This window comes from Xenopus tropicalis, chromosome 8 (assembly GCF_000004195.4).
Source record: "Xenopus tropicalis strain Nigerian chromosome 8, UCB_Xtro_10.0, whole genome shotgun sequence".
Taxonomy (NCBI): Eukaryota; Metazoa; Chordata; class Amphibia; order Anura; family Pipidae; genus Xenopus; species Xenopus tropicalis.
The window spans coordinates 108,217,187-108,243,319 of record NC_030684.2 but is presented as its reverse complement, the minus strand read 5'-3'; the positions used below and the strand labels follow the sequence as shown (position 1 = coordinate 108,243,319).

The 26,133-nt window shown below is 37.7% G+C and overlaps 1 protein-coding gene across 10 annotated transcripts in view; it reads left to right on the top strand.

Moving 5' to 3' along the window:
- Window positions 1–26,133, top strand: part of ralgapa1 (Ral GTPase activating protein, alpha subunit 1 (catalytic)) — a 112,200-nt gene that overhangs the window by 19,107 nt on the left and 66,960 nt on the right. For all 10 annotated transcript variants that reach the window (XM_031890555.1, XM_031890553.1, XM_031890556.1 and 7 more), the window contains 15 exon segments: window positions 1,361–1,471; window positions 4,732–4,781; window positions 9,374–9,431; window positions 13,593–13,636; window positions 14,820–14,997; window positions 15,270–15,385; window positions 15,872–16,010; window positions 18,145–18,353; window positions 18,918–19,148; window positions 20,817–21,014; window positions 21,986–22,108; window positions 22,502–22,650; window positions 23,274–23,403; window positions 25,003–25,240; window positions 25,468–25,629. In XM_031890555.1, coding sequence (XP_031746415.1) covers window positions 1,361–1,471; window positions 4,732–4,781; window positions 9,374–9,431; window positions 13,593–13,636; window positions 14,820–14,997; window positions 15,270–15,385; window positions 15,872–16,010; window positions 18,145–18,353; window positions 18,918–19,148; window positions 20,817–21,014; window positions 21,986–22,108; window positions 22,502–22,650; window positions 23,274–23,403; window positions 25,003–25,240; window positions 25,468–25,629 — 2,136 coding nt within the window.

Below are 26,133 nucleotides of genomic sequence, written 5' to 3'. Positions count from 1 at the left end.
CTTAAAGGAGGTGCTTATTTTTTTTAGTTTCTGGCTTGAAGGCAAGTTTTGGTTGCATAAAAAACAGTTGTACTGCCAAACAGAACCTCCTGTAGGCTGCCAGTCCACATAGGGGGTTACCAAATAGCCAGTTCTAGTCCTTATTTTTATGCTTGTGATGCTCCCCAACTCTTTTTACGTTTGAATGTGACTCACGGCTAAAAAAAAAGGTTGGGGATCCATGCTTTGGACCCTTACTCTGGTGATGTACTGACTCCACTGTTTTGGGCTTTGCACCTTGGCAATAACCATTAGGATCCAGTCAAAAGATGTTTTTTCACTGCTCTACTTGCAGCTAACTGAAAAAGCTTGCTATGGGTTGCTGCCCACGTGCACATTTGCCCAGTGTTGCCTTCATCAGTTAATCTACCCACATAACAGATTGGAAGACCCTCCCTAAGCTTTCCCAACTAAATCTCTACTTTGGAAACATTAGCCATACAGGTAGGTTATTTGCCCTCTACTTACTAGAGGCAAAAGGCTGAGTGGGCTATTCACTTTATAGGCATATCTCAACATATCCCTACAAAACTTTATAATAGTAATAGTAATTGCAGATTCATACAGATGTAGGTGCAATTGTAGATTGGAACTTTCTAGTGGGTGTTAATTAGGACAAGCCTTGGTGGTCTTGGGGTGGTTGAGTCTGTTGTATGCAGTGGACTCTAGTTGTTCTCATACTGGTGACATATTCACCTGGTTTTTGTACTGGCAACTTTATTGTTTACGAAAAATTCTTTTTAAAATAATCTAGTTGGAGGTGTATACGTAAATGTGTTACTGTGCTGTTCGCTTCGAAGAACAAGTAAACCAGTTCGTTTCATTTTTACAATACACTGTACTAAAAGAAAAAAAAAATCATGAAAATAATGTAATTTGAGGTTTGCCGGCAAAGATGTCTGTTGTAGATTTTTACAAAGTAATTGTGGGAAAGATAAGGAAGGAAATTCAGTGATTTGGCTGTGAAAGTAACTTTAAAAACAATGTTGCAACTGTCAGTCTCCTCCAGCAAGTCAAGTCTGTCAGTCTGCTGCCTGTGTTACATTGTTTCAACAGTCAGAGCCACCAGGGCAGAGAATAGAAAAGGACAGGCAATTTAATAGGTTTTTTTTTTAATAGGAATTATATACACAAATAACTCAAAAATCATTACAAATTTGTAATAAATGTATATTGCAAAGCTGCTTCGAATTTTGTTTTCTTTTATTAGGCAAAAAATTATATTTTGCGTTGCCTTGTCCTTTAATGTCATTACTAATACACATGCAAACCACTTCTCAACACACTTTTTTTTTTTTTTTTTTTTTTTACTTTCTTGCAGAAAATGCAGAGTCCATCGATCTCAAACAGTTTTTTGAACAGAACTACTCCCATATATATTATGTCTTCTTTGAAAATTTTGTGCTCATAGAAACATCTTTGAAACAAAAAGGTAAGAATGAGTTGATCTACATAAAGCTACATATATTGGGTTAATATACAGGTGTAGGACCTGTTATCTAGAATGCTCAGGAATTGGAGTATTCTATATACAGGGTCTTTCTGTAATTTGGGTCTCCATGCCGTAATGCTGTTAAAAAACATTTAAACATTAAATAAACCCAATAGGATTGTTTTGCCTCTACAAATTATTCATTACATCTTTGTTGGGATCATGTGCAATGTACTGTTTTATTACAGAGGAAAAGGAAATCATTTGAAAAAAATGTAATTATTTGATTAGAATGGAGTCTGTGGGAGATGGCCTTCCCATAATTCCGAGCTACAACTTCAAACTGTGTTTTTGTGAAGCAAAAAGTGCTAATCTTTTCTCCCAGGACCAATAGATGAGCGCAGAACCCAGGCATTTCACAGCATGGCATTCTGTTGTGCCTTTTCCAAAGGGTCTTAAAGGAAAAGTAACACTAAAAATTTTTACTTAATTTTTACTCTTCAATTTCTACCCTGCCCCAATAATTGCCCTATCCTGCAAACCATTTAGTATTTTGAATGCCTTTTTAAAAAAATACCTGTTAAAACTTGGATTCCAGTCATTTGAAATAAGGCGATGCAGGGGAAGCATCCACTATGCGGCAATCGATTGATCGATCCTAGCTTGACTCCTTGAAGGAAGGCTAGGATCGATCAATCGATCGCCGCATGGTGGATGCTTCCCCTGCATGCCGTATCGCCTTTTTTCAAATGACCGGAAGCCAAGTTTTAACAGGTATTTTTTAAAAAGGCATTCAAAATACTAAATGGTTTGCAGGATAGGGCAATTATTGGGGCAGGGTAGAATAGATTTTTTATTTAAAAATTCGCACGAGAGATCGTTCCCACCCTCCACTGACGTTCTGGGCTGAATCGTCAGATATGGAGGTAGAAACATTCTACCTCCTTCTGTCGATTCAGCCCTGAACATAGATTTTGCTCTGGCGCCTTCAATGGCGCCCAATCAAAATCTCTTAACCTGGCCGATCGACAAGTCAACCAATATCCGCAGCCTTTTGCGATATCGGCGCCTTGTCGAGCTGCCATACACGCACCGAATAATTATCGATGCGTGTATGCCCGGCTTTAGAATTGCTTTATGTGTTTTATTATGTTTCAATGAGATCAGAGTAACTAGTTCCAATCCAAAGAATTAGCTGTAAGGTATGTTTTGAGTTGCACAGATTTCTATTTTTTTTTTTTTTAACCTTGTCCATGGGATTGTTACAGCTAAAACCCCCAAATATGCAGGTCCTCCTGGTAGTCTGCCCTTAAAAGGGAAAATACACTGTACTGTTTATCTTCTATTTCTGCTGCTATAGATAACCATCAAAATGTGAGATAATAAATTATTTTTAGATTATTAATCCTTTGCATATTTGCATTTGTACATCTCACTGTCAGCTGCCCTATCAATTGGTTAGGCTAAGGCTTTTTCTGCAGGTTGCTCTAGAGAACCCTTTAGTTAGTGCAGGGGATATAGATATAGAGGCTCGTATTTGTGAGTATAAATGCACAAATACAGAGAAAGTATGTCATACAAGAAAATATATAACAGGTGGGGGTGTATTGTTCTTCTGCAGTGCTAGAGTCACTTATCATCTCTGGATTAGGTAGTGAGCCATGTAGCTGTCACTTCAGTTCTTTGGCTCATATGTGAATTTGCACTTGCCTTTAAAGATTATCTGTTTTGCTGATTGTGTCGTGGTAGAGTGACCCAACAAATTAAAAAAAAAAAATTGAGTTTTCCCTTTAAGTTCTCCATAATGGCAGATGTAAGCTTAAACGGAGATGTTGCTAAACGGAGAATGTGGTCTCTGTTTAAAGTACTTTGCGGTCTGATCTGGGAACAGGCAGACCAGGCGAACCATTCCACTAGTCCAACTCACATTAGGACCAAATGTTTGATTTGCCCAGTATAATGATGGCCAAATGATGCTTAGAGCAAGCAACAGTCCCTGTATCTGCCAGCCTGCATGTTGCAGTGGTTTAAAAATTATATTTAGTCTTTGGGGGGTGATTTATCAACGTTTTGAGTTTAATTTTTTTTTTTTCACAATTAGAGTTTGGCTAAAAAAACCTCATTCCAATTATGTTTCAAGAACTCAAATGTAATTGCATCTAAAAGCTTGCAGGTTTCTATAGAATGGGAGTTTTCCTAGGCAAAATCAAGCCATATTTTTAAACTCAAATTCAAGTTTGTACACTCGAAAAATTAAAGGTATTTGAGTTTTTTATGCAGATTAGTTTCCTTATTAATAAATAGGCGAGCATTTCATTTCCAAATTTACTTGATTTTGAAAAATAAACTTAAATTCACAAACTTGAAAACTGATAAACAAGTGCATTTGTCAGTCCATTTGTCACAATAGATGCCTTTAAAGTGTCGGACGCTTCTGACTCTTAAATAACCATACTGCTGTTAGGCAACAAAAAAAAAAAATTTCAGTAGCTTTTGAGGAAGGAAATTTAGAAAGCTGTGTTTTTATCATTTTAAAATGTAGTCCTGTCAGAGAGATTGTGTTGGCAGCTTAATTGCTTCTCCTTTGCGATCAAGAGTAAAGTGAGCAGTGTTTGCTTTAAGAGGAATGAGATGACTCAATAAGAGCTGTGAAGGAGAAGCAACCATTATCAATAACAGCCGCTGCTAACAGATAATCGTCTGTACTAGTGTAAGGCCAGTGTCACGCACAGTGTTTTATCTACTCTCATCCTCTTAGTGAGAATCACACAAGTCAAAGCACCTGAAAATGGTTGCATTTTTACTAAATGGGACATTTGCTGGAAGGCAACCTCCGTAGCAAGTAGCAAGAGTACTTCTTGACTTTTTCACTCTTGAGCATTTTCTCACTCTTCCCACTTGAATCCAGTTGAATGTAATGCTTCAGACAGGTACTTTGATCACACCTACCCTGCTTGAGAGGGTTATGGCAGTAAATAACATAATGTTTAGTATATTACTGCTTATATCATGGGTAGACCTCAAATGCTTCTGTGGTTCCACGCTGCCCTTTTTTTTTATGCAAAACTCTGCATGTTTTTAGGCTGAGATCTGCTAGCGGTGACTGTTCCCATTAAAGCAAATGGAAATGATTGGATTCAGCGACTTCTCCACCAGCTGTGAATACTCCACATACACCAAAGCAGCAACAGCAAAAATCTATATGTTTTATTTAAAAAGACAAATAAGATAATGATTAATATATTTTACTTTTTCTTTAGGTCACAAATCTCAAAGAGAAGAACTAGATGCTATTCTGTTTATATTTGAGGTAGGTTTGTCCCTGGTATGGAATTGTTTACCTTTTTGTTAATAATACACAAGAGTGATGTTTGTAATGTGCTGCATGCCAAAACTCATCAATTGCATGAAAGCTATTATTACATTTGTGATGCAGCATACCAATTAAATAGGGCAGTGTCAGCTTCTGGAACAAATAATGCCATGTCTCTTTCTAAAAAGCACACATACAAAAACAAATAAAAGGAACGCCTTCTTAAGTTGGAAATATTTAAAGAGTAAATGTAGCTCTCTAGCTCTAAATATTTATAGGGAGCTGTCCTTGATAACTACATGCTCCCAAACAGTTGTGCAATAAGTCTGCTTGGCAGATATGTAGTTTTAAGATATAAATTGATTTTATTGTACTCTCTGAACCTAACATATTTTCCCTATTGTAAACAACTCAGCCCTTGTTCTCTCCCGCCTTTGCTTTCTGATAGTTAGGGTTGTATTTGGGTGACCAGAACACTTGAAAATTCAGGGACTCATTTAATAAATAAATGCAGCAGGGCTGATTGTATTTAAAATAAACTTCAATGAGTTTGACCCTGCTAGCTGATAGTTATAGACTTGTCCCTGAATTTATTTTCAAGGGTGACCCAATCAAAGGAAGTTTTACTTGTTGGTATTAATGCACTTTCTAAGGCAGGAACCTCATCTTTCAGTATTGTTTGTATTCTTGTTTAAAGAAAGTGTTTCTTTTATTTTGATAGCTGTATTTCACACCACTAGCTGGTGCATTTTTTATAGTTTCTAGATTATGACAAGTACTGTGTTGTTCCAACAAAAACCTACTATAAAAGTACAATGGGACAAAATAAATTATTATTAATACTAATATTATACTCATTTAAATATCATGTAGCTATTTATTTAGTTATTATACTACCAGCGGGAAAAATGTTTCTCCCTGAAAACTATGTTTGGTTTAGTGAATGAGTAATGCTGGAAAAAATTCTAACATGGGATGACCAGTTCTTAGCTTACATATTTCCTGTTAAACATGGGCATTTCTTATCCAAAGGAAAGTGTTGAGGAAGTAAGGAAACAAAAGCATATGATTATAACATCTTTTCTTGCTTACAGAGCCTGTAAAACAGTATTGATTAAAATAAGGACTGCTGCTTGTGCCTAATTTTCTGGTATAGAAACTGGTATAGAATAATGACTGGAAGGCGGTAAAATTGATGCCTGAGGCATAGAGGCGGGGCAGGCATTATATGATTGACAGCTGGGATTTTAAAATGCCTTTATAATGGGTATGGATGTGGTAATAAAAAAAATATTTTGGGTTTCATGTTTAATTTGAAAAGGGCTTTTATTATACAGCTTTTTATGTCTGGGTGACAGGTCCACTTTAAGGTAAAAATGTCAGAGCTAGAGTATAAAGCTTTTGCTATGCTGTACCACATGTGAGTATTTCATTTAAATAATTAAAGACACACTTGCATTTTGCTGTCCGCAACAAAGCACAAACATTCAAATCATGCAGTCATGCTAAAATGCAGTGGAAGGAATTTTACATGATTAGAGATTTTTATTGTTTTACCGGCAGTGCTTCCAGTTATGTATAATGGTGGGATCTTTCAGGATTTTGCCATCTGCGTTTTACTGTTTTGCTCTTAATAGTGACCATTTATGCTCAGATGCTTCTGTGTAATTATCTCAGGAGCTGAACCAGTAGCTGTTGGCAGTAGGCCTGAAAAAACAAAACACTAGACTTATCAGTGCATACAGTTTGAGTGATCTGTTTGTTAAGGTTCAAGATGCATGGAGCTAAGTAGTAGCAGCTACGTGTCACAGCTACAAATTGCTGGAAAATACCCTGCCATAGACAATACTGTGAATATCCTCTGCTAAAACACACAGAGACAATTATCAGCACTGCCTACAAGTACCTCTGCGCGTCTTCACCGTAGGAGCAATTACGCAAAAAAAAAAAAAAAAAAAGGGTTTTAAAGTAATAAAAGTACCGTATATACTCGAGTATAAGCCGATCCGAATATAAGCCGAGGTACCTAATTTTACCTAAGAAAACTGGAAAACCTTATTGACTCGAGTATAAGCCTAGGGTGGGAAATGCAGCCGCTACTGCTAAGTTTCAATAATCAAATAAATAATAAAAGGACACTCAGCGTGACCCCCTGTGAAATCTTCATAAATATATCATGTTGGCAGCTGCAGATTGCCAGCATGGCATATAAGGTGATTAGGGAAAGGTGGATGGAGGACCCTTTGACCCTCCTGCCTTGAAGAGTTACAGCACTGGGAAAGACAAGATACATAAGCCTGAACCTGGGTGTGGAGGCTGATCTTATGGGGGTTAGCCTGATCCCTCTCTTTTTAAAGAGTTAAACTATCACTATGGCTAAATGAATTATTCATTCATGCTTTTTGTATATGGTGGAAGACAATTCTATCTGACTAAAAGCTAGACAATAGATGTAGAATTAACAATAATTGCCATTCCTAAAACCATTTTCTTCATGTCAGAAAAAAGTAAGTAATGAAAAGCATGCCAATCAGAAGTAAGAGTGCCAGTCACTAGATTTCAGCCAGAATCCATGTAGCAAAAGCTTTATAATGCTAAACATTTATTACTGTTCTCGAGGCAATTTAGAAATGTGAATGGTTCTTAAACCCTTCTCATGAAACTGCAATTATTGCTGGCATTAAATATATATTATTATAGTGCAGTTGCAGTAAAATCCAAGCTGCTGAACTTTCTGTGTAGCCCTGGATGGTTTTCATGCATGGCCTACACAGTATTGAAAACTAACCAAGGGGTTTGAAAAACTATGCAAGAGCAAGTTAAAGTCTTTATTACAGTGGCTTGTGACCTATTTTGTTGGGATTCACAAATCAGTAACCATGCTGCAATGATATATACTTGGTAAACACAAACCAGCCGATCAAAATAAATTGAAGTTACCTTACTCAACGAGCTGGCTGTGCGCACCTCCATGGACGGACACACATACATGCAAGCGTGGGTACAATGATGTATACTTGTAGTGGTAAATACAAACCAGGCGATCATAATAATTTGAAGTTACCTGAAGGAGGTGGCTGTGCGCACGGACACACATACATGCGTGCACCCGTGTGTGCGCATACCCGCGAACGTCCGTGCACACGCGCGCATGAACGTCCGAACGAACGTCCGTCCACGGGAAGGGGGGTGCGGGGGTCAGCTCTATGGAATACACTTGTTTCGCACAGCCAGCTCTATGGGATACACTCGAGTATAAGCCGAGGCTTCATTTTTCAGCACATTTTCGGTGCTGAAAAACTCGGCTTATACTCGAGTATATACGGTATAATGTACTGTTGCCCTGCACTGGTAAAAGCTGTATGATAACTTCAAAAAAAATTAACCATTATTTATATAAATAAGCTGTTGTGTAGCCATAGGGCAGCCTTTCAAGTTGAAAGAAATGAGAATAGGCACAGGTTACATAGCAGATAACAGATAAGCTCCGTAGAATACAATGATGTTTTACAGAGCTTATCTGCTATGTATCCTGTACAATTTAGGCCTGTTTCAGTTTGAATAACTACCCCCATGACTACCCAGCAGCTTATGTATCTAAACTATAGTAGTGTTCCTAAAGCAAAAACATAACTTCAACCAGTGAAAGGCAACAGTGCATTATATTCTGGTGTTTTGGTGTTCTGTTCTGGTGTTTTTGGTGTTACTGTTCCCTTAAATTAGATTTGGTTTACAGCTTTTCAGGATGGTGAGTCCTAATTGGATGTGGGGGATTTAAAAGTATACTTTCGCTCTCTTTTTCTCTCTCACTGTTTTTCTTTAATAATCTGTTGCTTTTGAGCATACATTTGGCAGAACTGCCTTGTATAATGTGAATAACACACACACCCTGATACTGATGTTGTATTTTATTACACATTGTACACTAATAATTATAAAGGTATAATTGAGATTTCCTATTGGATCTATAATTAACTGCACCCACCAACAATTAGTTTGTTTTAGCAGGAGTTCTATGTAGCTCCTTAGACATATTGTGATTTAAAGAAGTGTTAGCAGCAGATTTACCTTATTGGCCTGTATTAGACATTGCCATTATCATTATTAAGGGCCCAACATACTCTGTAGCAGTGTTCAGTCCAGGGGAATACAAACCATCGTGCCTGTGCCATAGATTTTACATTATTGAGCTTTGTTTTGATCTGTGGTATGCCTGGTGTTTTAACTGGCAACACACTATGTGGCAAGAACCCTTGTCACAGAAATAAATGAAAACATGGCAGTGCCATGAGATAATGTTCTCCCAGTATCACTTGGACATAGCCAGCTACTGTGTTCCTTTAGCAGTGTCTTGGCTGACAGTCTCCTAACTGGCTGTAGTAGCTTCCACCATTGCAACACTGCAGGGCACCTCTAGTGTCTTTAATGCATGAATGTCACCCTTATTGTTTAAACCGCCAGGTGCTGTCTGAGTGCTTCCTGGACTACTTTCAGCTATAGTTTATTAAACGTCAGAACTTCTTTTATGGACCCCAAATTTCTGACAGAACAGTTTTGATGAGATGACCTCTGTTTTGTTTTCCCTTTAGAAAATTTTACAACTTCTTCCAGAGAGAATCCACCAGCGATGGCAGTATCACAGCATCAGTGAGTATGTTTAGGGAAAGCAACTGTCATTTTTATTGCATGTAAAGTTTATTGACACTGCAGTTCAGACACAAAACATATAAGGTATAACACAGGAGACTCTCCCAGGGAATGCGTGTTGGATATGCAGCAACCAAAGTGTTAATGGCAAAATTTATCTGTATAAAGAGTTTTTCGTGTAACTATTTATTAAAGGAACAGTAACACCAAAAAATGAAAGAGCTTTAAAGTAATAAAAATATAATGCACTGCTGCCCTGCACTGGTAAAACTGGTGTGTTTGCTACAGAAAAACTACTATAATTTATATAATAAGCTGCTGTGTAGCCACGGGGGCAGCCATTCAAGCTGGAAAAAAGGAGAAAAGGCACAGGTTACATAGCAGATAACGGATAAGCTCTGTAGAATACAATAGTGTTTTATCTGTTATCTGCTATGTGCCTGTGCCTTTTCTCCTTTGAATGGCTGCCTCCATGGCTACATAGCAGCTTATTTATATAAATTATAGTAGACTTTCTGAAGTAAACACACAACTTTTACCAGTGCAGGGCAGCAGCACATTATATTTTAGTTACTTTTATACACTTTCATTTTTTGGTGTTACTGTTCCTTTAAGCTTTATTTACTTGGATAACAACTGGGCTATGCAACCTTCTGCCATATAGTTATATTTATTTGGTGGAATCCTTTGTGTTTAGATAAAAAAGGAATTTGTTAACTGCTATGTTATAGATATAATATAATACAAATTTACTAGCAGTACCCACTGGTGGCCTTTCACTTCGCTTCTTGCATTAAGTCATTGCCTGAAGAATGTTGTGGCCACCAAAATAAAAATGGAAGATGCCAAGGACCTGAGCAAGAGTTGTGTCTGTGTCCGACCGAGACTCCCAACAAGTAAGAGTAATTTTAGACCTGGCTATTTTATGCAATTTAAGAGCTGGGTTTTTTAAGTTGCCCAAAAAGTGGTCTACACCAAACGGATCCTTTTCTTTCTGTATTAGCATGTGTCTGTGACCTTGTGAAACAACTGTTGCTAGACAAGGGCTGTTACAAGTGCTTGTGCGGTAATTGCATTACAGTACAGGTATCGGACCCATTATCCAGAATGTTTCGGACCAAGGGTATTCCGGATAAGGGGTCTTTCCATAATTTGGATCTCCATACCTTAAGTCTACAAAAAATCAATAAAACATTAATTAAACCCAATAGGATTGTTTTGCATCCAAAAAGGATTATTTATTATCTTAAAGGGGAAGGAAAGGCTAAGTCACTTGGGGGTGCTAAAATGGTAAGCACCCCCAAGTGACTTGAATTGCTGGTGCTGTTCTCTCCATACAGGGGCACCAGCCCGGGGTAAAAGGTAAGTGATTCAAGTCACTTGGGGGTGCCTAACATTTTGGCACCCCCAAGTGACTTAGCTTTTCCTTCTCCTTTAAACAGGGTACCAAAGGTTTCTGAAACCATAACTCTGAAACTTTTTAAAGCACTTATAGTGCAGATGACTAGATATACAGTGGAGGAAATAATTATTTGACCCCTCACTGATTTTGTAAGTTTGTCCAATGACAAAGAAATGAAAAGTCTCAGAACAGTATCATTTCAATGGTAGGTTTATTTTAACAGTGGCAGATAGCACATCAAAAGGAAAATCGAAAAAATAACTTTAAATAAAAGATAGCAACTGATTTGCATTTCATTGAGTGAAATAAGTTTTTGAACCCCTACCAACCATTAAGAGTTCTGGCTCCCACAGAGTGGTTAGACACTTCTACTCAATTAGTCAACCTCATTAAGGACACCTGTCTTAACTAGTCACCTGTATAAAAGACACCTGTCCACAGAATCAATCAATCAAGCAGACTCCAAACTCTCCAACATGGGAAAGACCAAAGAGCTGTCCAAGGATGTCAGAGACAAAATTGTAGACCTGCACAAGGCTGGAATGGGCTACAAAACCATTAGCAAGAAGCTGGGAGAGAAGGTGACAACTGTTGGTGCGATTGTTCGAAAATGGAAGGAGCACAAAATGACCATCAATCGACCTCGCTCTGGGGCTCCACGCAAGATCTCACCTCGTGGGGTGTCAATGATTCTGAGAAAGGTGAAAAAGCATTCTAGAACTACACGGGAGGAGTTAGTTAATGACCTCAAATTAGCAGGGACCACAGTCACCAAGAAAACCATTGGAAACACATTACACCGCAATGGATTAAAATCCTGCAGGGCTCGCAAGGTCCCCCTGCTCAAGAAGGCACATGTGCAGGCCCGTCTGAAGTTTGCCAATGAACACCTGAATGATTCTGTGAGTGACTGGGAGAAGGTGCTGTGGTCTGATGAGACCAAAATAGAGCTCTTTGGCATTAACTCAACTCGCTGTGTTTGGAGGAAGAAAAATGCTGCCTATGACCCCCAAAACACCGTCCCCACCGTCAAGCATGGGGGTGGAAACATTTTGCTTTGGGGGTGTTTTTCTGCTAAGGGCACAGGACAACTTATTCGCATTAACGGGAAAATGGACGGAGCCATGTATCGTGAAATCCTGAACGACAACCTCCTTCCCTCTGCCAGGAAACTGAAAATGGGTCGTGGATGGGTGTTCCAGCAAGACAATGACCCAAAACATACAGCAAAGACAACAAAGGAGTGGCTCAAGAAGAAGCACATTAAGGTCATGGAGTGGCCTAGTCAGTCTCCGGACCTTAATCCAATAGAAAACCTATGGAGGGAGCTCAAGCTCAGAGTTGCACAGAGACAGCCTCGAAACCTTAGGGATTTAGAGATGATCTGCAAAGAGGAGTGGACCAACATTCCTCCTAAAATGTGCGCAAACTTGTTCATCAATTACAAGAAACGTTTGACCTCTGTGCTTGCAAACAAGGGTTTTTCCACTAAGTATTAAGTCTTTTTTTGTTAGAGGGTTCAAAAACTTATTTCACTCAATGAAATGCAAATCAGTTGCTATCTTTTATTTAAAGTTATTTTTTCGATTTTCCTTTTGATGTGCTATCTGCCACTGTTAAAATAAACCTACCATTGAAATGATACTGTTCTGAGACTTTTCATTTCTTTGTCATTGGACAAACTTACAAAATCAGTGAGGGGTCAAATAATTATTTCCTCCACTGTAATCTTATACTGATTGAAGCACACATCCTGTTTCTGCATGATCCACAGTAGCTTTGGACTTTGCCAATAGTAACATATAGCAGCCCACATGTAGTTATACCTCTAAAGGTGGTCATAAGTTACACAACCCTCCACGAATAGGCCAAATTGATACCACATGACTAGCCATACATGTGGCTAAATGTGATTGTTCAGACTGACATTTCCCAGTGCTAGAATTGCATTTGCAGTTAAAGGAGAAGGAAAGGTAAAAACTAAGTAAGCTTTATCAGAAAGGTCTATGTAAATACAGCCATAAGCACACATGACTTCTCTGTAAAAAGATTAGTTGTGTCTGTTTTCCTGTGCCACCGACACACAGCTTTTAGCTACCTGCTCTCTCCTGCCCCCCCCCCTCCCTCAAGAATGCTAAGAGCTCACTCCCCCTTAGGAATGTGGATCTGAGCCAATCAGCAGGAAGCTGACTCGTAGTCTAACTAACTGAGCATGTTCACTTGGTCCCAGTGTCTGTGCAGGAGTGAGGCATTATGGGAACTTTCTTTACACAGCTCAGCGGTTTTTCTTCCTGTTTGGCTTCAGATCTTCTGAACAGGAGAAATATGGGGAGACTTAAGGGCACTATTGAGACAATTGAAGGTATGCCTGCAGCTTGAGATTAACTCTTTACTAGCCTTTCCTTCTCCTTTAATGGCAAGTGAACTTTATGGCTTGAGAATTTGTATTTCCACTAACTGAAAAACAGTTTTTGCAAAAGTAGCTAGCGTGAATGGAAATTCTAGCAGATGCTGGTCTGTGTATAAATCACAGATACAAGATTGCTGCTTTCAGCAAATGCTTTCATTGTCTTCAAAGTGCAAAAAGACACATACATCATTTTCTTAGTGTCCTAAGCCATTATGGTTTCATATCATTAATAGTTTAAACAAAATGCTGCTGGTAGCAGTTATCTGATTTTGGGGGTTTTTTTTGCTAGTAACCTTTGAGAAGTGAGAAAGCTAGGTATATGTATAATTAATATATATTTCTGTTTAAGGTCTGATACTGAAAAAGCTGCTTCATACTGGGAATTCCTTAAAGGTAAAATGAATGCTAATTGATTTCTGCTGTTTATTTGAAGGCCATCATCAGTTAACTCGGAGCTGTCCAGCTTTTACCATGTAGTGAGCACATTAGCCAGTCACTATGGGCATATTAATTATTGTGTGGAAGCCAACATCTTCGGTGATATTGCCTGTAGCAATCAGATCTTTGGTTTTGTTTTTTTTAACATGTAGGCGACCGTTCAAATCTAATGGTGATGTTGACTTACACACTATATTAAATTTACCCCCATATGTTCAGTTCCTCAATGATAAACTGGCACAAAAAAGTTTCTGTAGAGCACATAGACTTGCTGGGAGCCATATAAATCCTTTGTAGGCCCAATGATCTCAGCTGAACAACCTAAATTTCGTGGGACATTTTGTGCAAGGTTTTCTCTAAATTTTTTTGGACCAGATGTGTTATTTAAGAACAAGAATCACATGATCAGTATTCCATTTACATACAATCGTTCTAATTTTCCGTGTGTTAATATGAGCCCCCGGTTAATAGTTTATTATCTAAAATTCTTGTTATAAACTATTTATCAAACTTTTATTAAAGGAAATGTGTCATTTGTGGCCTAAATATAATATGAAAACCACTAAAGTTTTTTGGAGAAAAAGGACTAGTGCTAGGGTTTAATTGACTTTAATAATCAGAAATTAAAGTTTTCCACAATTGTTGAGAATTCTTGCGCAAGTGGAGAGATAGATTTGCATTTAAAAACGATTCATTGCCCATTGATTAAAATGGTTTGAGGTCCCTGATTGCTAGTTGACACAATGGCAGTGAGAAGAAATAAACTTAAAATCAAGATAAAATAGCCTTTTTTATCTAGAATGAAATAAATGTGCATTTTATATGAACAATTCTTAATATGCACCCTGTTATTTGATGGTGCAAAGCCCTGCACTTGTTATAATAAATGCACAGTTATGCTGCCAAGGTGCACTATCAGCTGTAATTATATGTCTGTGTTATATCCACATTGATATAAAAAAAAATTGGCAGACCTCCTCTACAGAGCTTCCCACTAGCTATCAGTTTCATTACAGCTTAGGATGCTTCCTATTAAATATAAATGCTTTTGCAATCATGGGTCCCTGCTGGTTAATGGCTACTAAGCATCTTGCTTGACATTTACTTTCAGTCATCTGATTATTATGCTGTTTCTCAGATCCGCCTTGAAGGACTCCGCTTATTCCTCCTGTGGCTTCAAGCACTCCAGAACAACTGCAGTTCAGAGCAGCTCCGCATCTTTGCTTGTCTCATTCCTGGTTTCCCGGCGCCACCATCTGACCATGGGATATGCACTCTGGATAATCTAATAAACCTTCCTTTAAATCTCCAAGAAAGTAAGGCTTTGCCTGGCTGCAAACCGAGACTTTTTGAATATAGCTCATATTGGCTGACCCCAGTGGGAGAATATAGTCATGTTGTCTAGTTAACCACGTCAATCAGTTAGTATTGCTTTCACTAACTGCTGCTGGTTGCTAAACCTGAACAAACTATGCCCTTTTACTACATATAATATTATATATTAATTTTAGCAACATGGAATATTGTATGCTAACAAATAAAGAATATTTTTCTTTTAAATAACTTCTTTCCCCCTTAATATATCCAGATCAAATTACAGTTGAGGAAATTACACCACTTGTACCACCACAATCGGGGGAAAAAGCTCAGGAAGATTCCACTAGTTTCTATCTTGAAGCTTTATTGAAGTACATGGTAATACAGGTAAGAATCAAATCATTATAGTGATAAGTTATTTTAATATACCTCAGTCAGTTCTCAATGTTTCCTATATAGAGAGCAGACTGCTGCTAAAAGACTTAAAAGGGGACCAAACACATGCTAAGTGAAGCTGACCATTTTTATCATATGGTCTCTGTAACCTGAACAGCTACCTGAGGGACGTGCAGGAAACCGAGGAGGAAGTTTAAAAAAAACTGCATGCCGTGCCTCTGCTACTTTGTTTAGGATGCGTGGCTAGATATTTGTTTATTTTGTTGAGATACAGATTATTAGGGTAAAATAATAAAAGGTCTATTGTAGGTTTAGAAACTTAGAGCAACAGCTGGTAGTACTGGGTTACTAAATCGAAGCTCATTGTGCCCTTTATTTCGGTATTCCATTTATGTTTTTTTTTTTTTATTATTTATTATTATGTTTATTTCTAAATTGCCTTTATATTTCACATGTGTTAAACTGTGTTGATCCTAGGTCCGAAGTTTGGAGTGGCGCAACAAAGACAAAGAGGAATGTGGCTTTGCCTTTTTATTCTCAAACTTTAAGCAATTTTACATGCCTTACATTTTCCCTGCCATGAGCAAGGAAAGCAGCCTATACAACCCAGTACTTGGTAAGTGAGAAGGAGTGGCTACCCTACATGCATATATTATACAGCACAGGTATGGGACCTGTTATCCGGAATGATTGAGACCTGTGTTTTTTTTGGTGCCTTTGTGTAATTTTGCTAATCAGTCTACTAAAAATCATTTAAACATTAATAAACATTAATTAAAAACAATAGGATTGTTTTACCTCCAATAAGGAATAATTATATCTAAGTTGGGATCAAGTACAAGGGTAGTGTTTTTTTATCATTACAGAGAAAAAAGGAAATATGTTTTAATATTCTAAATGATTTGATTAACAGCAAGTCTATGGGCAGTGACCTTCCTGTAATTCTAAACTTTCTAGATAACAGGTTTCTGGATAATAGATTCAATAACTGTACTATAAAATGTATTTACAGACCTATTGCAATGACAAAATGATTGCATTCTTCTTTAGAGACTTGACAGACAGAGATCAATTTTAGTTGGAAATGTAGATTCGAGTTGTGTGTTATTTTAAAAAGTACCTACATAACGCTATGACTATTCTGCAAACATTTCTAAAGTTAAGCAAAAGGACTTCCACTAAGAGCAAGTTAACCTATCTAAGGGAGGTGGCACAAGGGGAGATTAGCCGCCCACACGATAAATCTTCGCTGTTGCGGGCGACTAATTTTCCCGAAATGCCATTCCACTGGCAAGAATGTAAATCACCGGTGGGATGGCGTACGCGTTGCTTCGGTTTTCCAAAGTCGCCAGAAGTTTCCTTGCCAGATTATTAGAATGGGTCATGTGGTTTAAGGGTAGATAAAGAAATTAGGCATATTTAAATTGTGTATGTAAAATGGACAGTTGAGTTAATTTTCTTTGATGAAGAGGAAAATGAATAGTAATACATGTACTGTAGTTTGCCCCCTTTTTGTTGCCTTTTTTTCTAATTGGTTTCCCTCTGGCAGTTTTCTGTGTCTGACTGACTTCAGAGTAACAAACACATGACCCTAACAATTAGCTGCATGCTGAACGAAAAACTGATATTTTATTGTCTCCTTATTGATGTTATTATTCCAGCGTCATCGAGTGTCGCAGTTCTCTTGGCCTATTTCTAAAGTGCATTTTAGCATTTCTCACTTCTCTAGAAGTGCTGTAATCATGGAAGGATGATCTGAAAGCTTGGCTATGGACTTTTCCCAGGCATTTTTTCTTTTCTTTTTCAGAACAGTGTTTTCAGAAACATACAAATAAATCTTTATTTTCACTTGTTTCTAAGGGGCCCATTTACTAACCCACGAACGGGCCGAATGCGTCCGATTGTGTTTTTTTCGTAATGATCGGTATTTTGTGATTTTTTTCGGAAAATTGTTGCGACTTTTTCGTTACCAATATGATTTGCGCGAAAAAAACGCGAGTTTTTCGTAGCCATTCCGAAAGTTGCGCAAAATTGCGATTTTTTCGTAGCGTTAAAACTTGCGCGGAACGTCGCGCCTTTTAAGTTAACGCTACGAAAAAAGGCGCAAGTTTTAACGCTACGAAAAAGGCGCGAGTTTTCGCGCTAGTTTTAACACTACGAAAAAATCGGCAGATTTTGCGCAACTTTTGGAATGGCTACGAAAAACTTGCGTTTTTTCGCACAAATCGTATTGGTAACGAAAAAGTCGCGATAATTTCCTAAAAGTCGTAAAGTTGCCGAAAAAATCGCAAAAAATACGAAAAAGTCGCAAAATGTTCGTTTTCCAATCTGAATTTTTCCAATTCGGATTCGAATTCGTGTCTTAGTAAATCAGCCCCTAAGTGTTTATTAAATTTTATACTTTGAGCTGCTGCTTTTTATGCTAAAGGACAAAACTGGCACCACAGCCATTTTGAATGTTATATAAATTTGGCAATGATGTTAGAGGCCTACTAATTGAGTCAAGTAAATCATGTGCATTTTGAATGGCAAGATTACAGTAGTCTACACCCTGCGTTCCCTTTAATTTCTTTTTGGCTTAAATTACAAGTCGACCTGTAATATTACACAAGATATATTGGAAATATATATGATTGCATGAAATCTGTGTGCGCAGCAACATATGTGGCTATATAAAAGAAATAATATTGACCTTCATTTTTTTTTTTTAAGAATGGCAAATATTGTATTAATTTTTTGCTCTGTTACAGAGATCCCACAAATGAGATCTAAGCCTCATTATATGCTGATCCGGAGAGATGCAGAGAGCAATGAAGCTCAGTACTGCACCAAAGAGCCCTTTCTCAATGCTCGGGTGACTGTCATCCGGTGGCTGGTGTCATTCTGGCTTGAACCAAAGCCACACACGGGAGTGCAGATTCCTGGAACAGAAGGGGAGAATGTGCCAAAGAATATACAGGTGTTGGACATGGATCCCATTGTTAATTGGGAAGAATTTATTACCTTTTATGACCTAATAATAGTATAAATGTTCAGTGATACATAAATACCATAAATACAAACACATATACATTCATGCAGTAAGGTGCATAATCTGAGTCTACTACAGAGAACTGTTTTTTGTATTTTTTATTATTTGAAAAAAATAAGTAAAATATCTTTTCTTCGATAATTATTTTGAAAGGTTGTTTTACATTTGCAATATATACATGACTCTCCAGGGGTGCATTCAACATGACATAATATGAGGAGTGGTGACAGGTGGGCAGCATTTTAACCGCTGGTGTTTTTCACCAGACAACAGTGGTGGTCATCACCCCATGTGCTATTATAAATATGAACAGTACTCCAGACTGTTTAAAGACAGGTAAATTGCCTAATCAGAATAACAAACTACAGCAAAAAATGTGTGATTTTATAATCTATAATAATGTGTTAGAGAGCATTTTGTCTCATACTTGACAAAAACAGCAGCAAATGGTTATATATGTTCTCTTCTTTGTTTTCCACTGTTTGTAACCAGAGAGCTGCTGCCAGTCTGGCTGCCCAAGAGGAAAGTAGGAATGAGAGCACAGAGCGCACTGCTGAGCCAGAGCAATCTCATTCAAACACCAGCACCCTTACAGAGAGAGAACCCAGTGTATCCAGCCTCTGTAGTATTGCAGAGGAGCATGTCACCGACTACGAGATCATCCGCAGGTTCTTTTCGAGCAAGCGCTGCCATGTTGATTTTGTCATAGAGATCTTCAGGCAGGTATGGTATTGTTTTTCTTTTTTTTAACTTAGTATTCACCACTCTGTTGCCCAAGGTACCATTAACAAGAGAATATTATTTTACCCATTATCCAGTCTTAGTTTACAGCATAAAGGTTAAACTTTTCACAAAAAATCTGTTATAGTTGCCTCAGTATTTGGTCACACTGTCTTTAGCAGCTGACCTATTTGACTGATATTTGTGTTTTAGTTTTGCTTTGTGCCTAGTCTAATCACGAGCCATATGTACACACTAGATTTTAGTGAGCACATGATAATGATATTTTATGCTGGTCAAGGCAATCCCTGAAAACATTAATTAAAAAAAAATGTAATAGGAATTATATGTATATTCTCTTTTACACTGCCTCAATGCCATAATTTATGCCATTTATTTATACTACCTCAATTCTAGTCTCTGGGAAAAATTTGTATGAAGTGGCACAAAAACTGTGTAAAATTGTTTTTTTTTTGTTTGTTTTTTTACACAGAACTGCTTTTTACACTGGAATTTTAATCTATTTATTTTTATTTATTTATTTGTTAATTTGGGCTTTATGTGTACCTAAAATCAATGCATTGCTTTCAGGGCTGTGGAGTCAGAGGCAATTTTGGGTACCTGGAGTCGGCAAAAAATGAACCGACTCCTACTAAATTTAAATGGGAATAAAAAAATAAAGCAAGTTTAAATGTCCCAATTCACAAACAGTCATAATTAATTCTCTGCTATAAGAATAAAGCCCAATGCATGCAGTGCGTAAACGAACACGTTGAGTGACCATGAAGCATGCTTTTTATTGACTGTATGCTTCACTAAATGGGACCTAACGCACAGTTAAGGTGCGGCAGCTCCACTGCGTCGTGTTCCTCTGTTACAGGGAACACAATGCCCACTGTGAACCTTGCCTAACTCTCACTGATAACTAATTAATTAAGTAAGAAACATTTGCAGGACTAGAAATACTTGTATACGTGAAGGGAATGGATAGTCAATAGTTTAAGACTGAAGCTTTAAAACATTTGAAAAACTGCTGTAATGCAGCTGTAATGTTAGCTTAAACTTTAAACATGACTATGGGATTCTAGGGAAATCATTAGGAGTAGGAGTATAGATAAAATTGTCTATCAGTTTATTATCAGTTCAGTTGTGTTTTAAGTGCCCCTTCCCCCCTGCCCCTTCCTGGATGTATAAAATACATTAGCATATTAAAAACAGAGGAGTCAGAGTCGTGGAGTCGGAAGTATCAGAAACTGAAGAGTCGGAGTCGGAGAATTTATCTACCGATCTTTGCCAGCAGAGAAATGGCCAGTGCAGTTGACCACTGAGTATAAGAAACCACTTTAGTGTGCGTTTCCAGACCCAAAATCACCCAAGTACAGCACAGTTTTGCCCATTTTACCCTTTAAATACACATCTGAAACTGCTTTTTGTGATATTAGCCTTAACCTTTTATGTGCTGTAGATTGTAGTTGCATTGACATTCCGGTTCAGAGTGCCAGTACCAAAGACTTTACATTTCCAGGTTACATGTTTATACTTTGTGGCATTGTTCCTGTTCTCTGGCTTAAGTTTAACCACAAATACCTGATACTGTAAATGCCAGTACTGTTATTACACAACTGAAAAGTCTGTATTGAATGGTTCTTTGCAATTGGTCTTTTCTTGCAGGCATTTTTGTTGCCTATATGTGAAGCAGCTGCCATGCGCAAGGTGTTAAAGGTATATGAACAGTGGATCAAACAAAAAGAGAAGCCTTTGTTCATGCAAGAGCCAGATGATCCAGCCCCCACTAATGCTGCAGAAATAGCTGTAGAGCTCCAAGAAATGTCCAACGTGCCTACTGAAAAGGGGAAGGAGAGGGATGAGGTATGAGATCATATGCTAAAAAAAATGAATTTGATTTTTCAGCAATGTATTTAAAATTTTTAAATAAGATTAAAATCTCATTTAAGAACATTAAATATAATTTAAAATGCCTTTTTAGTCTAAAAACTTACCCCTGCCCCATAGTTTTTGGGCACACCCCAGTGATTCTAGTTTCTTGCCTTCTACCCTGGGCTGACCCTGATCTTCACCAAAAAAACACACCAACCCTGGGTACTGTTTGCTCAGCGCCATGCTGACATTTTTTTCTGGTCTTCCAGGCATCCCTGCTGGACTTGGGCATGCACAGTTCGAAACGTTTTTTTCCCAAGCTTTCTGTACTTCTCATGCTTCCTTATAGAACTGGCATAAGGAAATTGGATGTCCTGGGAAAAAATGCTAGCATGGTGCTCGGCAAACAGTACCCTGTATGAACACTACAGAAATCTCAGAGAAAGTTCTATACGGTGCATGTGCTCACCCAATCATAGTGGCATTTTGGCATGGTGCTTATCAAACAATGGCCTGAGTTTCCTGTAGATTAGGAGTGCCAGCCTGGGATAGTGACTATAATCGTTGCAGGATTTAATGCACGTGCAATTTGCTGCTGTCAGTTACCTGAGCTTATGGACCAAGTCATGATATAAAGTATAAATATCACAATACAAGGCTGATTAGTAATTAATACAGCTTGTCATTAGATGGCAGCTCAGAAAGTAGTGTGATTTTCATCAGAATCACTAAATCACTAAACTTACTTCTGCTTGATTTGCGATGGCCCCTGAGCTTCTGACCAGCTGCCCAAATGACACTGACCCCAAATATAAAGTTTTGAATCATTACTGTTATAGAAATTTTAAGCTATTGCAGTGTATAAAATTTGTGTCCAACTGACAGTAGTTTGTACTGGTATCGGTATTTTCTCTGTCCTGAGAGGCTGCAGTAATGATCATTGATATCTGCTCTGTTTATAGGAAAAAAATTCATCATCTTCTGGACATATCCGAACCCCCAATTTGAAAAAAAATCACAACAAGCTCTCGGAAGCAGAAATGTTGGACAGGAAAGTGAAAGGAGGGGCTCAAGCTGTGTACCAGGTGCTTTAGATTATTGCGACAGTACAGTATACAGGTATTGGATCCGTTATCCGGAAACCCGCTATCAAGAAAACTCTGAATTACCGAAAGGTCATCTCCCATAGACTCCATTTTAATCAAATAACTCAAAATTTTAAAACATATTTGCATTTCTCTTTAATTTAAAAACAGTACCCTGTATTTAATCCTAAATAAGATATAGTTGATCCTTATTAGAGGCAAAACAATCCTATTGGGTCTATTTAATGTTTAAAAAATTTCCAAATTATGGAAAGATGCCTTATCCGGAAATTCCCAGGTTCTGGGTATCAGGTCCCATACCTTTAGTTAGTTGATTGCATGGCATTTAGTATGCATACACTCATCCACTGTTTCCTTATTTACTCATAACAGGTGTTTATTGTCAATTCTGCAAATATCATTTTGCTGGAGCCTGCTAATGAGAATAAAATAATGCTGAATGAACATACAGATATGTGCAAGCGAGTTCTGAACATTTATCGATACATGGTTGTGCAAGTCTCCATGAACAAGAAGACCTGGTAATATAGCTCTGTTTCCAAGACAAATATGTTGCAACATAAATGTTAAATCTTCTCTGTTCTTGAGTTTATTCTAAATAGGATATTTCCATTTTTAAGATTTAATGTAATAAAAGTTGCAAAGATAGCAGAAGGACTTGTAACCTAAATCAGTCAAGAATGTTCAAACTTAAAAAGGTGATCAGTAATAGTTAATGCAATAAATGCTATTTGGTTGCTTGTTTATTTTTTATTACTCGCTTAACTTTGGGAAAGCTTTAATCGTTAACCACTGAAACACTGAAAACACTTGATCTTCTTTTCCAGAGCTGAATGGTATAATCCATTTGCTGAATCAAAAATGACATTTTTTTCCTATAAGGATATTGGGATTACAACTCATATTAAAGTAGCATATTAAAATAGCATATTAAATGGCAACTAAAGCCTAAAATCTTAAAGTGCATTGATGCTTACCCAGGGGCCACTAATTGCAAGTTGTAATGCATGCAATTGAAGAGTGGCATTTGGAGATTGCATGTTCTGTGCAATATATGTGGCATAAATGAGACAAATAAACTAGGATAGCCACAATCCTTGGGGGCTAAAACAAATAATCTGCATGAACCTTGTCTTGTATTTAGGATGCAGTTGCTGCTTGTCATGCTAAGGGTCACAGAGTCTGTACTGAAGATCTCACCACAGGTTTTAGGTCAGTATCAGAGCAGAAAGAATCAGATTCTGGCTGGACGGCTGGCGGGACCCCTCTTTCAGGCAAGTTTTTAATCCTAGACCAGAAGTTCAGGATCTTTATTTTGCCCTTTTTTTACATGCTAATTGAATATTTTCAAAATCATGTGCTCTTTCATTTGAACTTGGGGAACATTTCCTGGTGGAAAGATTTAGATTACTTCTAAGAACTATAAAAAAAAATGTAATGACAAAAAATAAATATTTGCCTGCAGGATTTGTCATGTTTGAAGGATTGCTGCAGTCGTGCACGTTTACATACCTGCTCTGCAACAGTCTGATGTGTTTATGTTTAGAGTCAATACCCTACTTGAGTTATAGACCCTGCATATGTGCAGAGTTGCATCAAGTACCCATTGTTCATTTACAAGTCCCAAATGGTTATGTACATGTCAATAGCAGGTGAAGACAGCACATTGCTTGTTTTGGGTTTCTATACATAGGATGTCAAATAGCAACCCTAATACACGATCAGCTTTACATGCATATTCTCTGACATAGAATTGGGCTTCTTTGGTGGCTTTTAAGAATTTGTTAATATCTTAGCAAGCTCCCATAGAATGTCTTGCAGTGAATCAATAAAGGGGGTTTACACAAGCTGCCGCACATACACCTAGTCAGTCTCTTGTACATGTGTTCTGTTTCTGGTGCATTCTATTTATAGTATAGAAGGAAAGGTAACATGATATTCCCGTTATCTTACAAGGTCCTGTATTTTATCTGTGCAGTCACACTCATGCTTTGTTGTGTTTGCATTTACTTTTATTGCATTTTCTTTGACTTTGCATGTGTAAAGGGTAAAGTTGGACGCACTTCTTTTTGCATACCCTGTTATGCAACTGTAGACGTATAAATGAACATGCCTTTTTTTATATGCATTGTTCCTAGTATTAGCTGGGAAATGAAAAACAAAAGTTCATGAGGAAACAATGGGGAAAATCTATTCTATAGTGGAACTTTAGCACAACACTGGCTAGTTTGCTGTAAGAGAGGATGTTTACCATAAAGTAATCTTATATGTTTTAGAAGGTGGCATTTTAAGGCCGTTTTTAACTGAACTTCAGTATTTGAAAATACATATTTATGACCTGTAGCTCACAGTGTTACAGTCTGCTTTCTGGTGCTAGAGTCACTGGGGGTCATTTATCAACATTGGGCAAATTTGCCTGTGGGCAGTAACCCATGGTTATCAATCAAATTGTTGCATTCATTGTTCTACCAGCAGCTGGCTAAAAATAAGTCCATCACCCATTGGTTGCTATGGGTTACTGACCACTGGCAAATTTGCCCAGTGTTGATAAATGAGCCCCAGGGACTCTGGAATCTGAATATTTTTTTTAATTTTAATGATGTTGAAAAACAAATGAGTTGAGGAAAGGCTATACAGGAAGACAAAATGATTAAGAAAAAAACATAAAAAATGAATACTATTATGCAAAGTTGCATCTGCTACTTAAAGTGCTACAAACCTATATATATGCATTCTTAAAAATTGACTTTAGATCCCCTTTAATAAAAGTTTACATTTTGGAGAACATCCCCTTTCAGTTTTCAGTTGTGAGTATATTTTTCTTCAACTGCTCTTACTACTTGTTTTAATACTTTTATATTCTTACCTCTTAGACCCTGATTGTTGCATGGATAAAGTCAAGTCTGCATGTTAGTGTGTCTCGGGAATTGTGGGATGATCTTCTTGCTGTAATGTCTTCATTGACGTATTGGGAGGAGCAGGCTACAGAATGGGCTCACACCATGGAAACTTTGACCAAAGTGCTAGCCAAGAATGTCTACCATCTCGACTTAAATGATTTGCCCTTAGACAAGCTGAGCGAACAGAAACAGAAGAAACACAAAGGCAAAGGTCAAAATTACTAATATTCTTACTTTAACTTTTTAATTGGGGCACTAATTGGTACACAATGGGCAGATACTTGGCTGAAGCGTTAAGTCAAATCCAACCCCTAGCAAAATATCTTTGGACTAGAATTTGTTGACTACATAGCATTAGACATTGAAGAGGTCTGATGTAAACAGTTGTTGACAATGCACTGTAAATTCATGCCATATATGGTCTTCTTCTGCATGCAGGGGGTGGCCATGATTTCCAGAAGGTCTCTGTGGACAAGTCTTTCTCACGAGGCTGGAGTAGAGAGCAGCCTGGGCAGGCCCCAATGCGGCAGCGGAGTGCCACAACCACTGGTTCCCCTGGCACCGAGAAAGCCAGAAATATTGTGCGCCAGAAAACAATTGGTATGGGACACTATCAACTGTAGCATCCTCAGCAATTCCATATCTTGTTTTAATCCATGAACCTTCTTGATGCTATGACTTCTAGTAGTCAGCACAGGTATGGGATCCAGGAACCCATTATTCAGAAAGCTCTGAATTAAGGGAAAACCATTTTAAGCAAGGGGAGTCCATTTTAGGCATATAATTGACATTTTTTAAATGGATTTCCTTTTTCTCTGTAATAATAAACCAGTACCTGTACTTGAGCCCAACTAAGATATAATTAATCCTTATTGGAGGCAAAACAATTATATTGGGTTTAATTAATGTTTAAATTATTTTTTAGTAGATTTAACTTATGGCGATCCAAATTATGTAAAGACCCCTTACTCGGAAAACCCCAGGTCCCGAGCATTCTGAATAACAGGTCCCATACCTGTATTATCAATAAATTATCCTAGATAGTGGGTGCTCTTAAATAGAATTCCAAGAGAGAGTTTTTAAAAAAAAAAAAAAAAAATATAT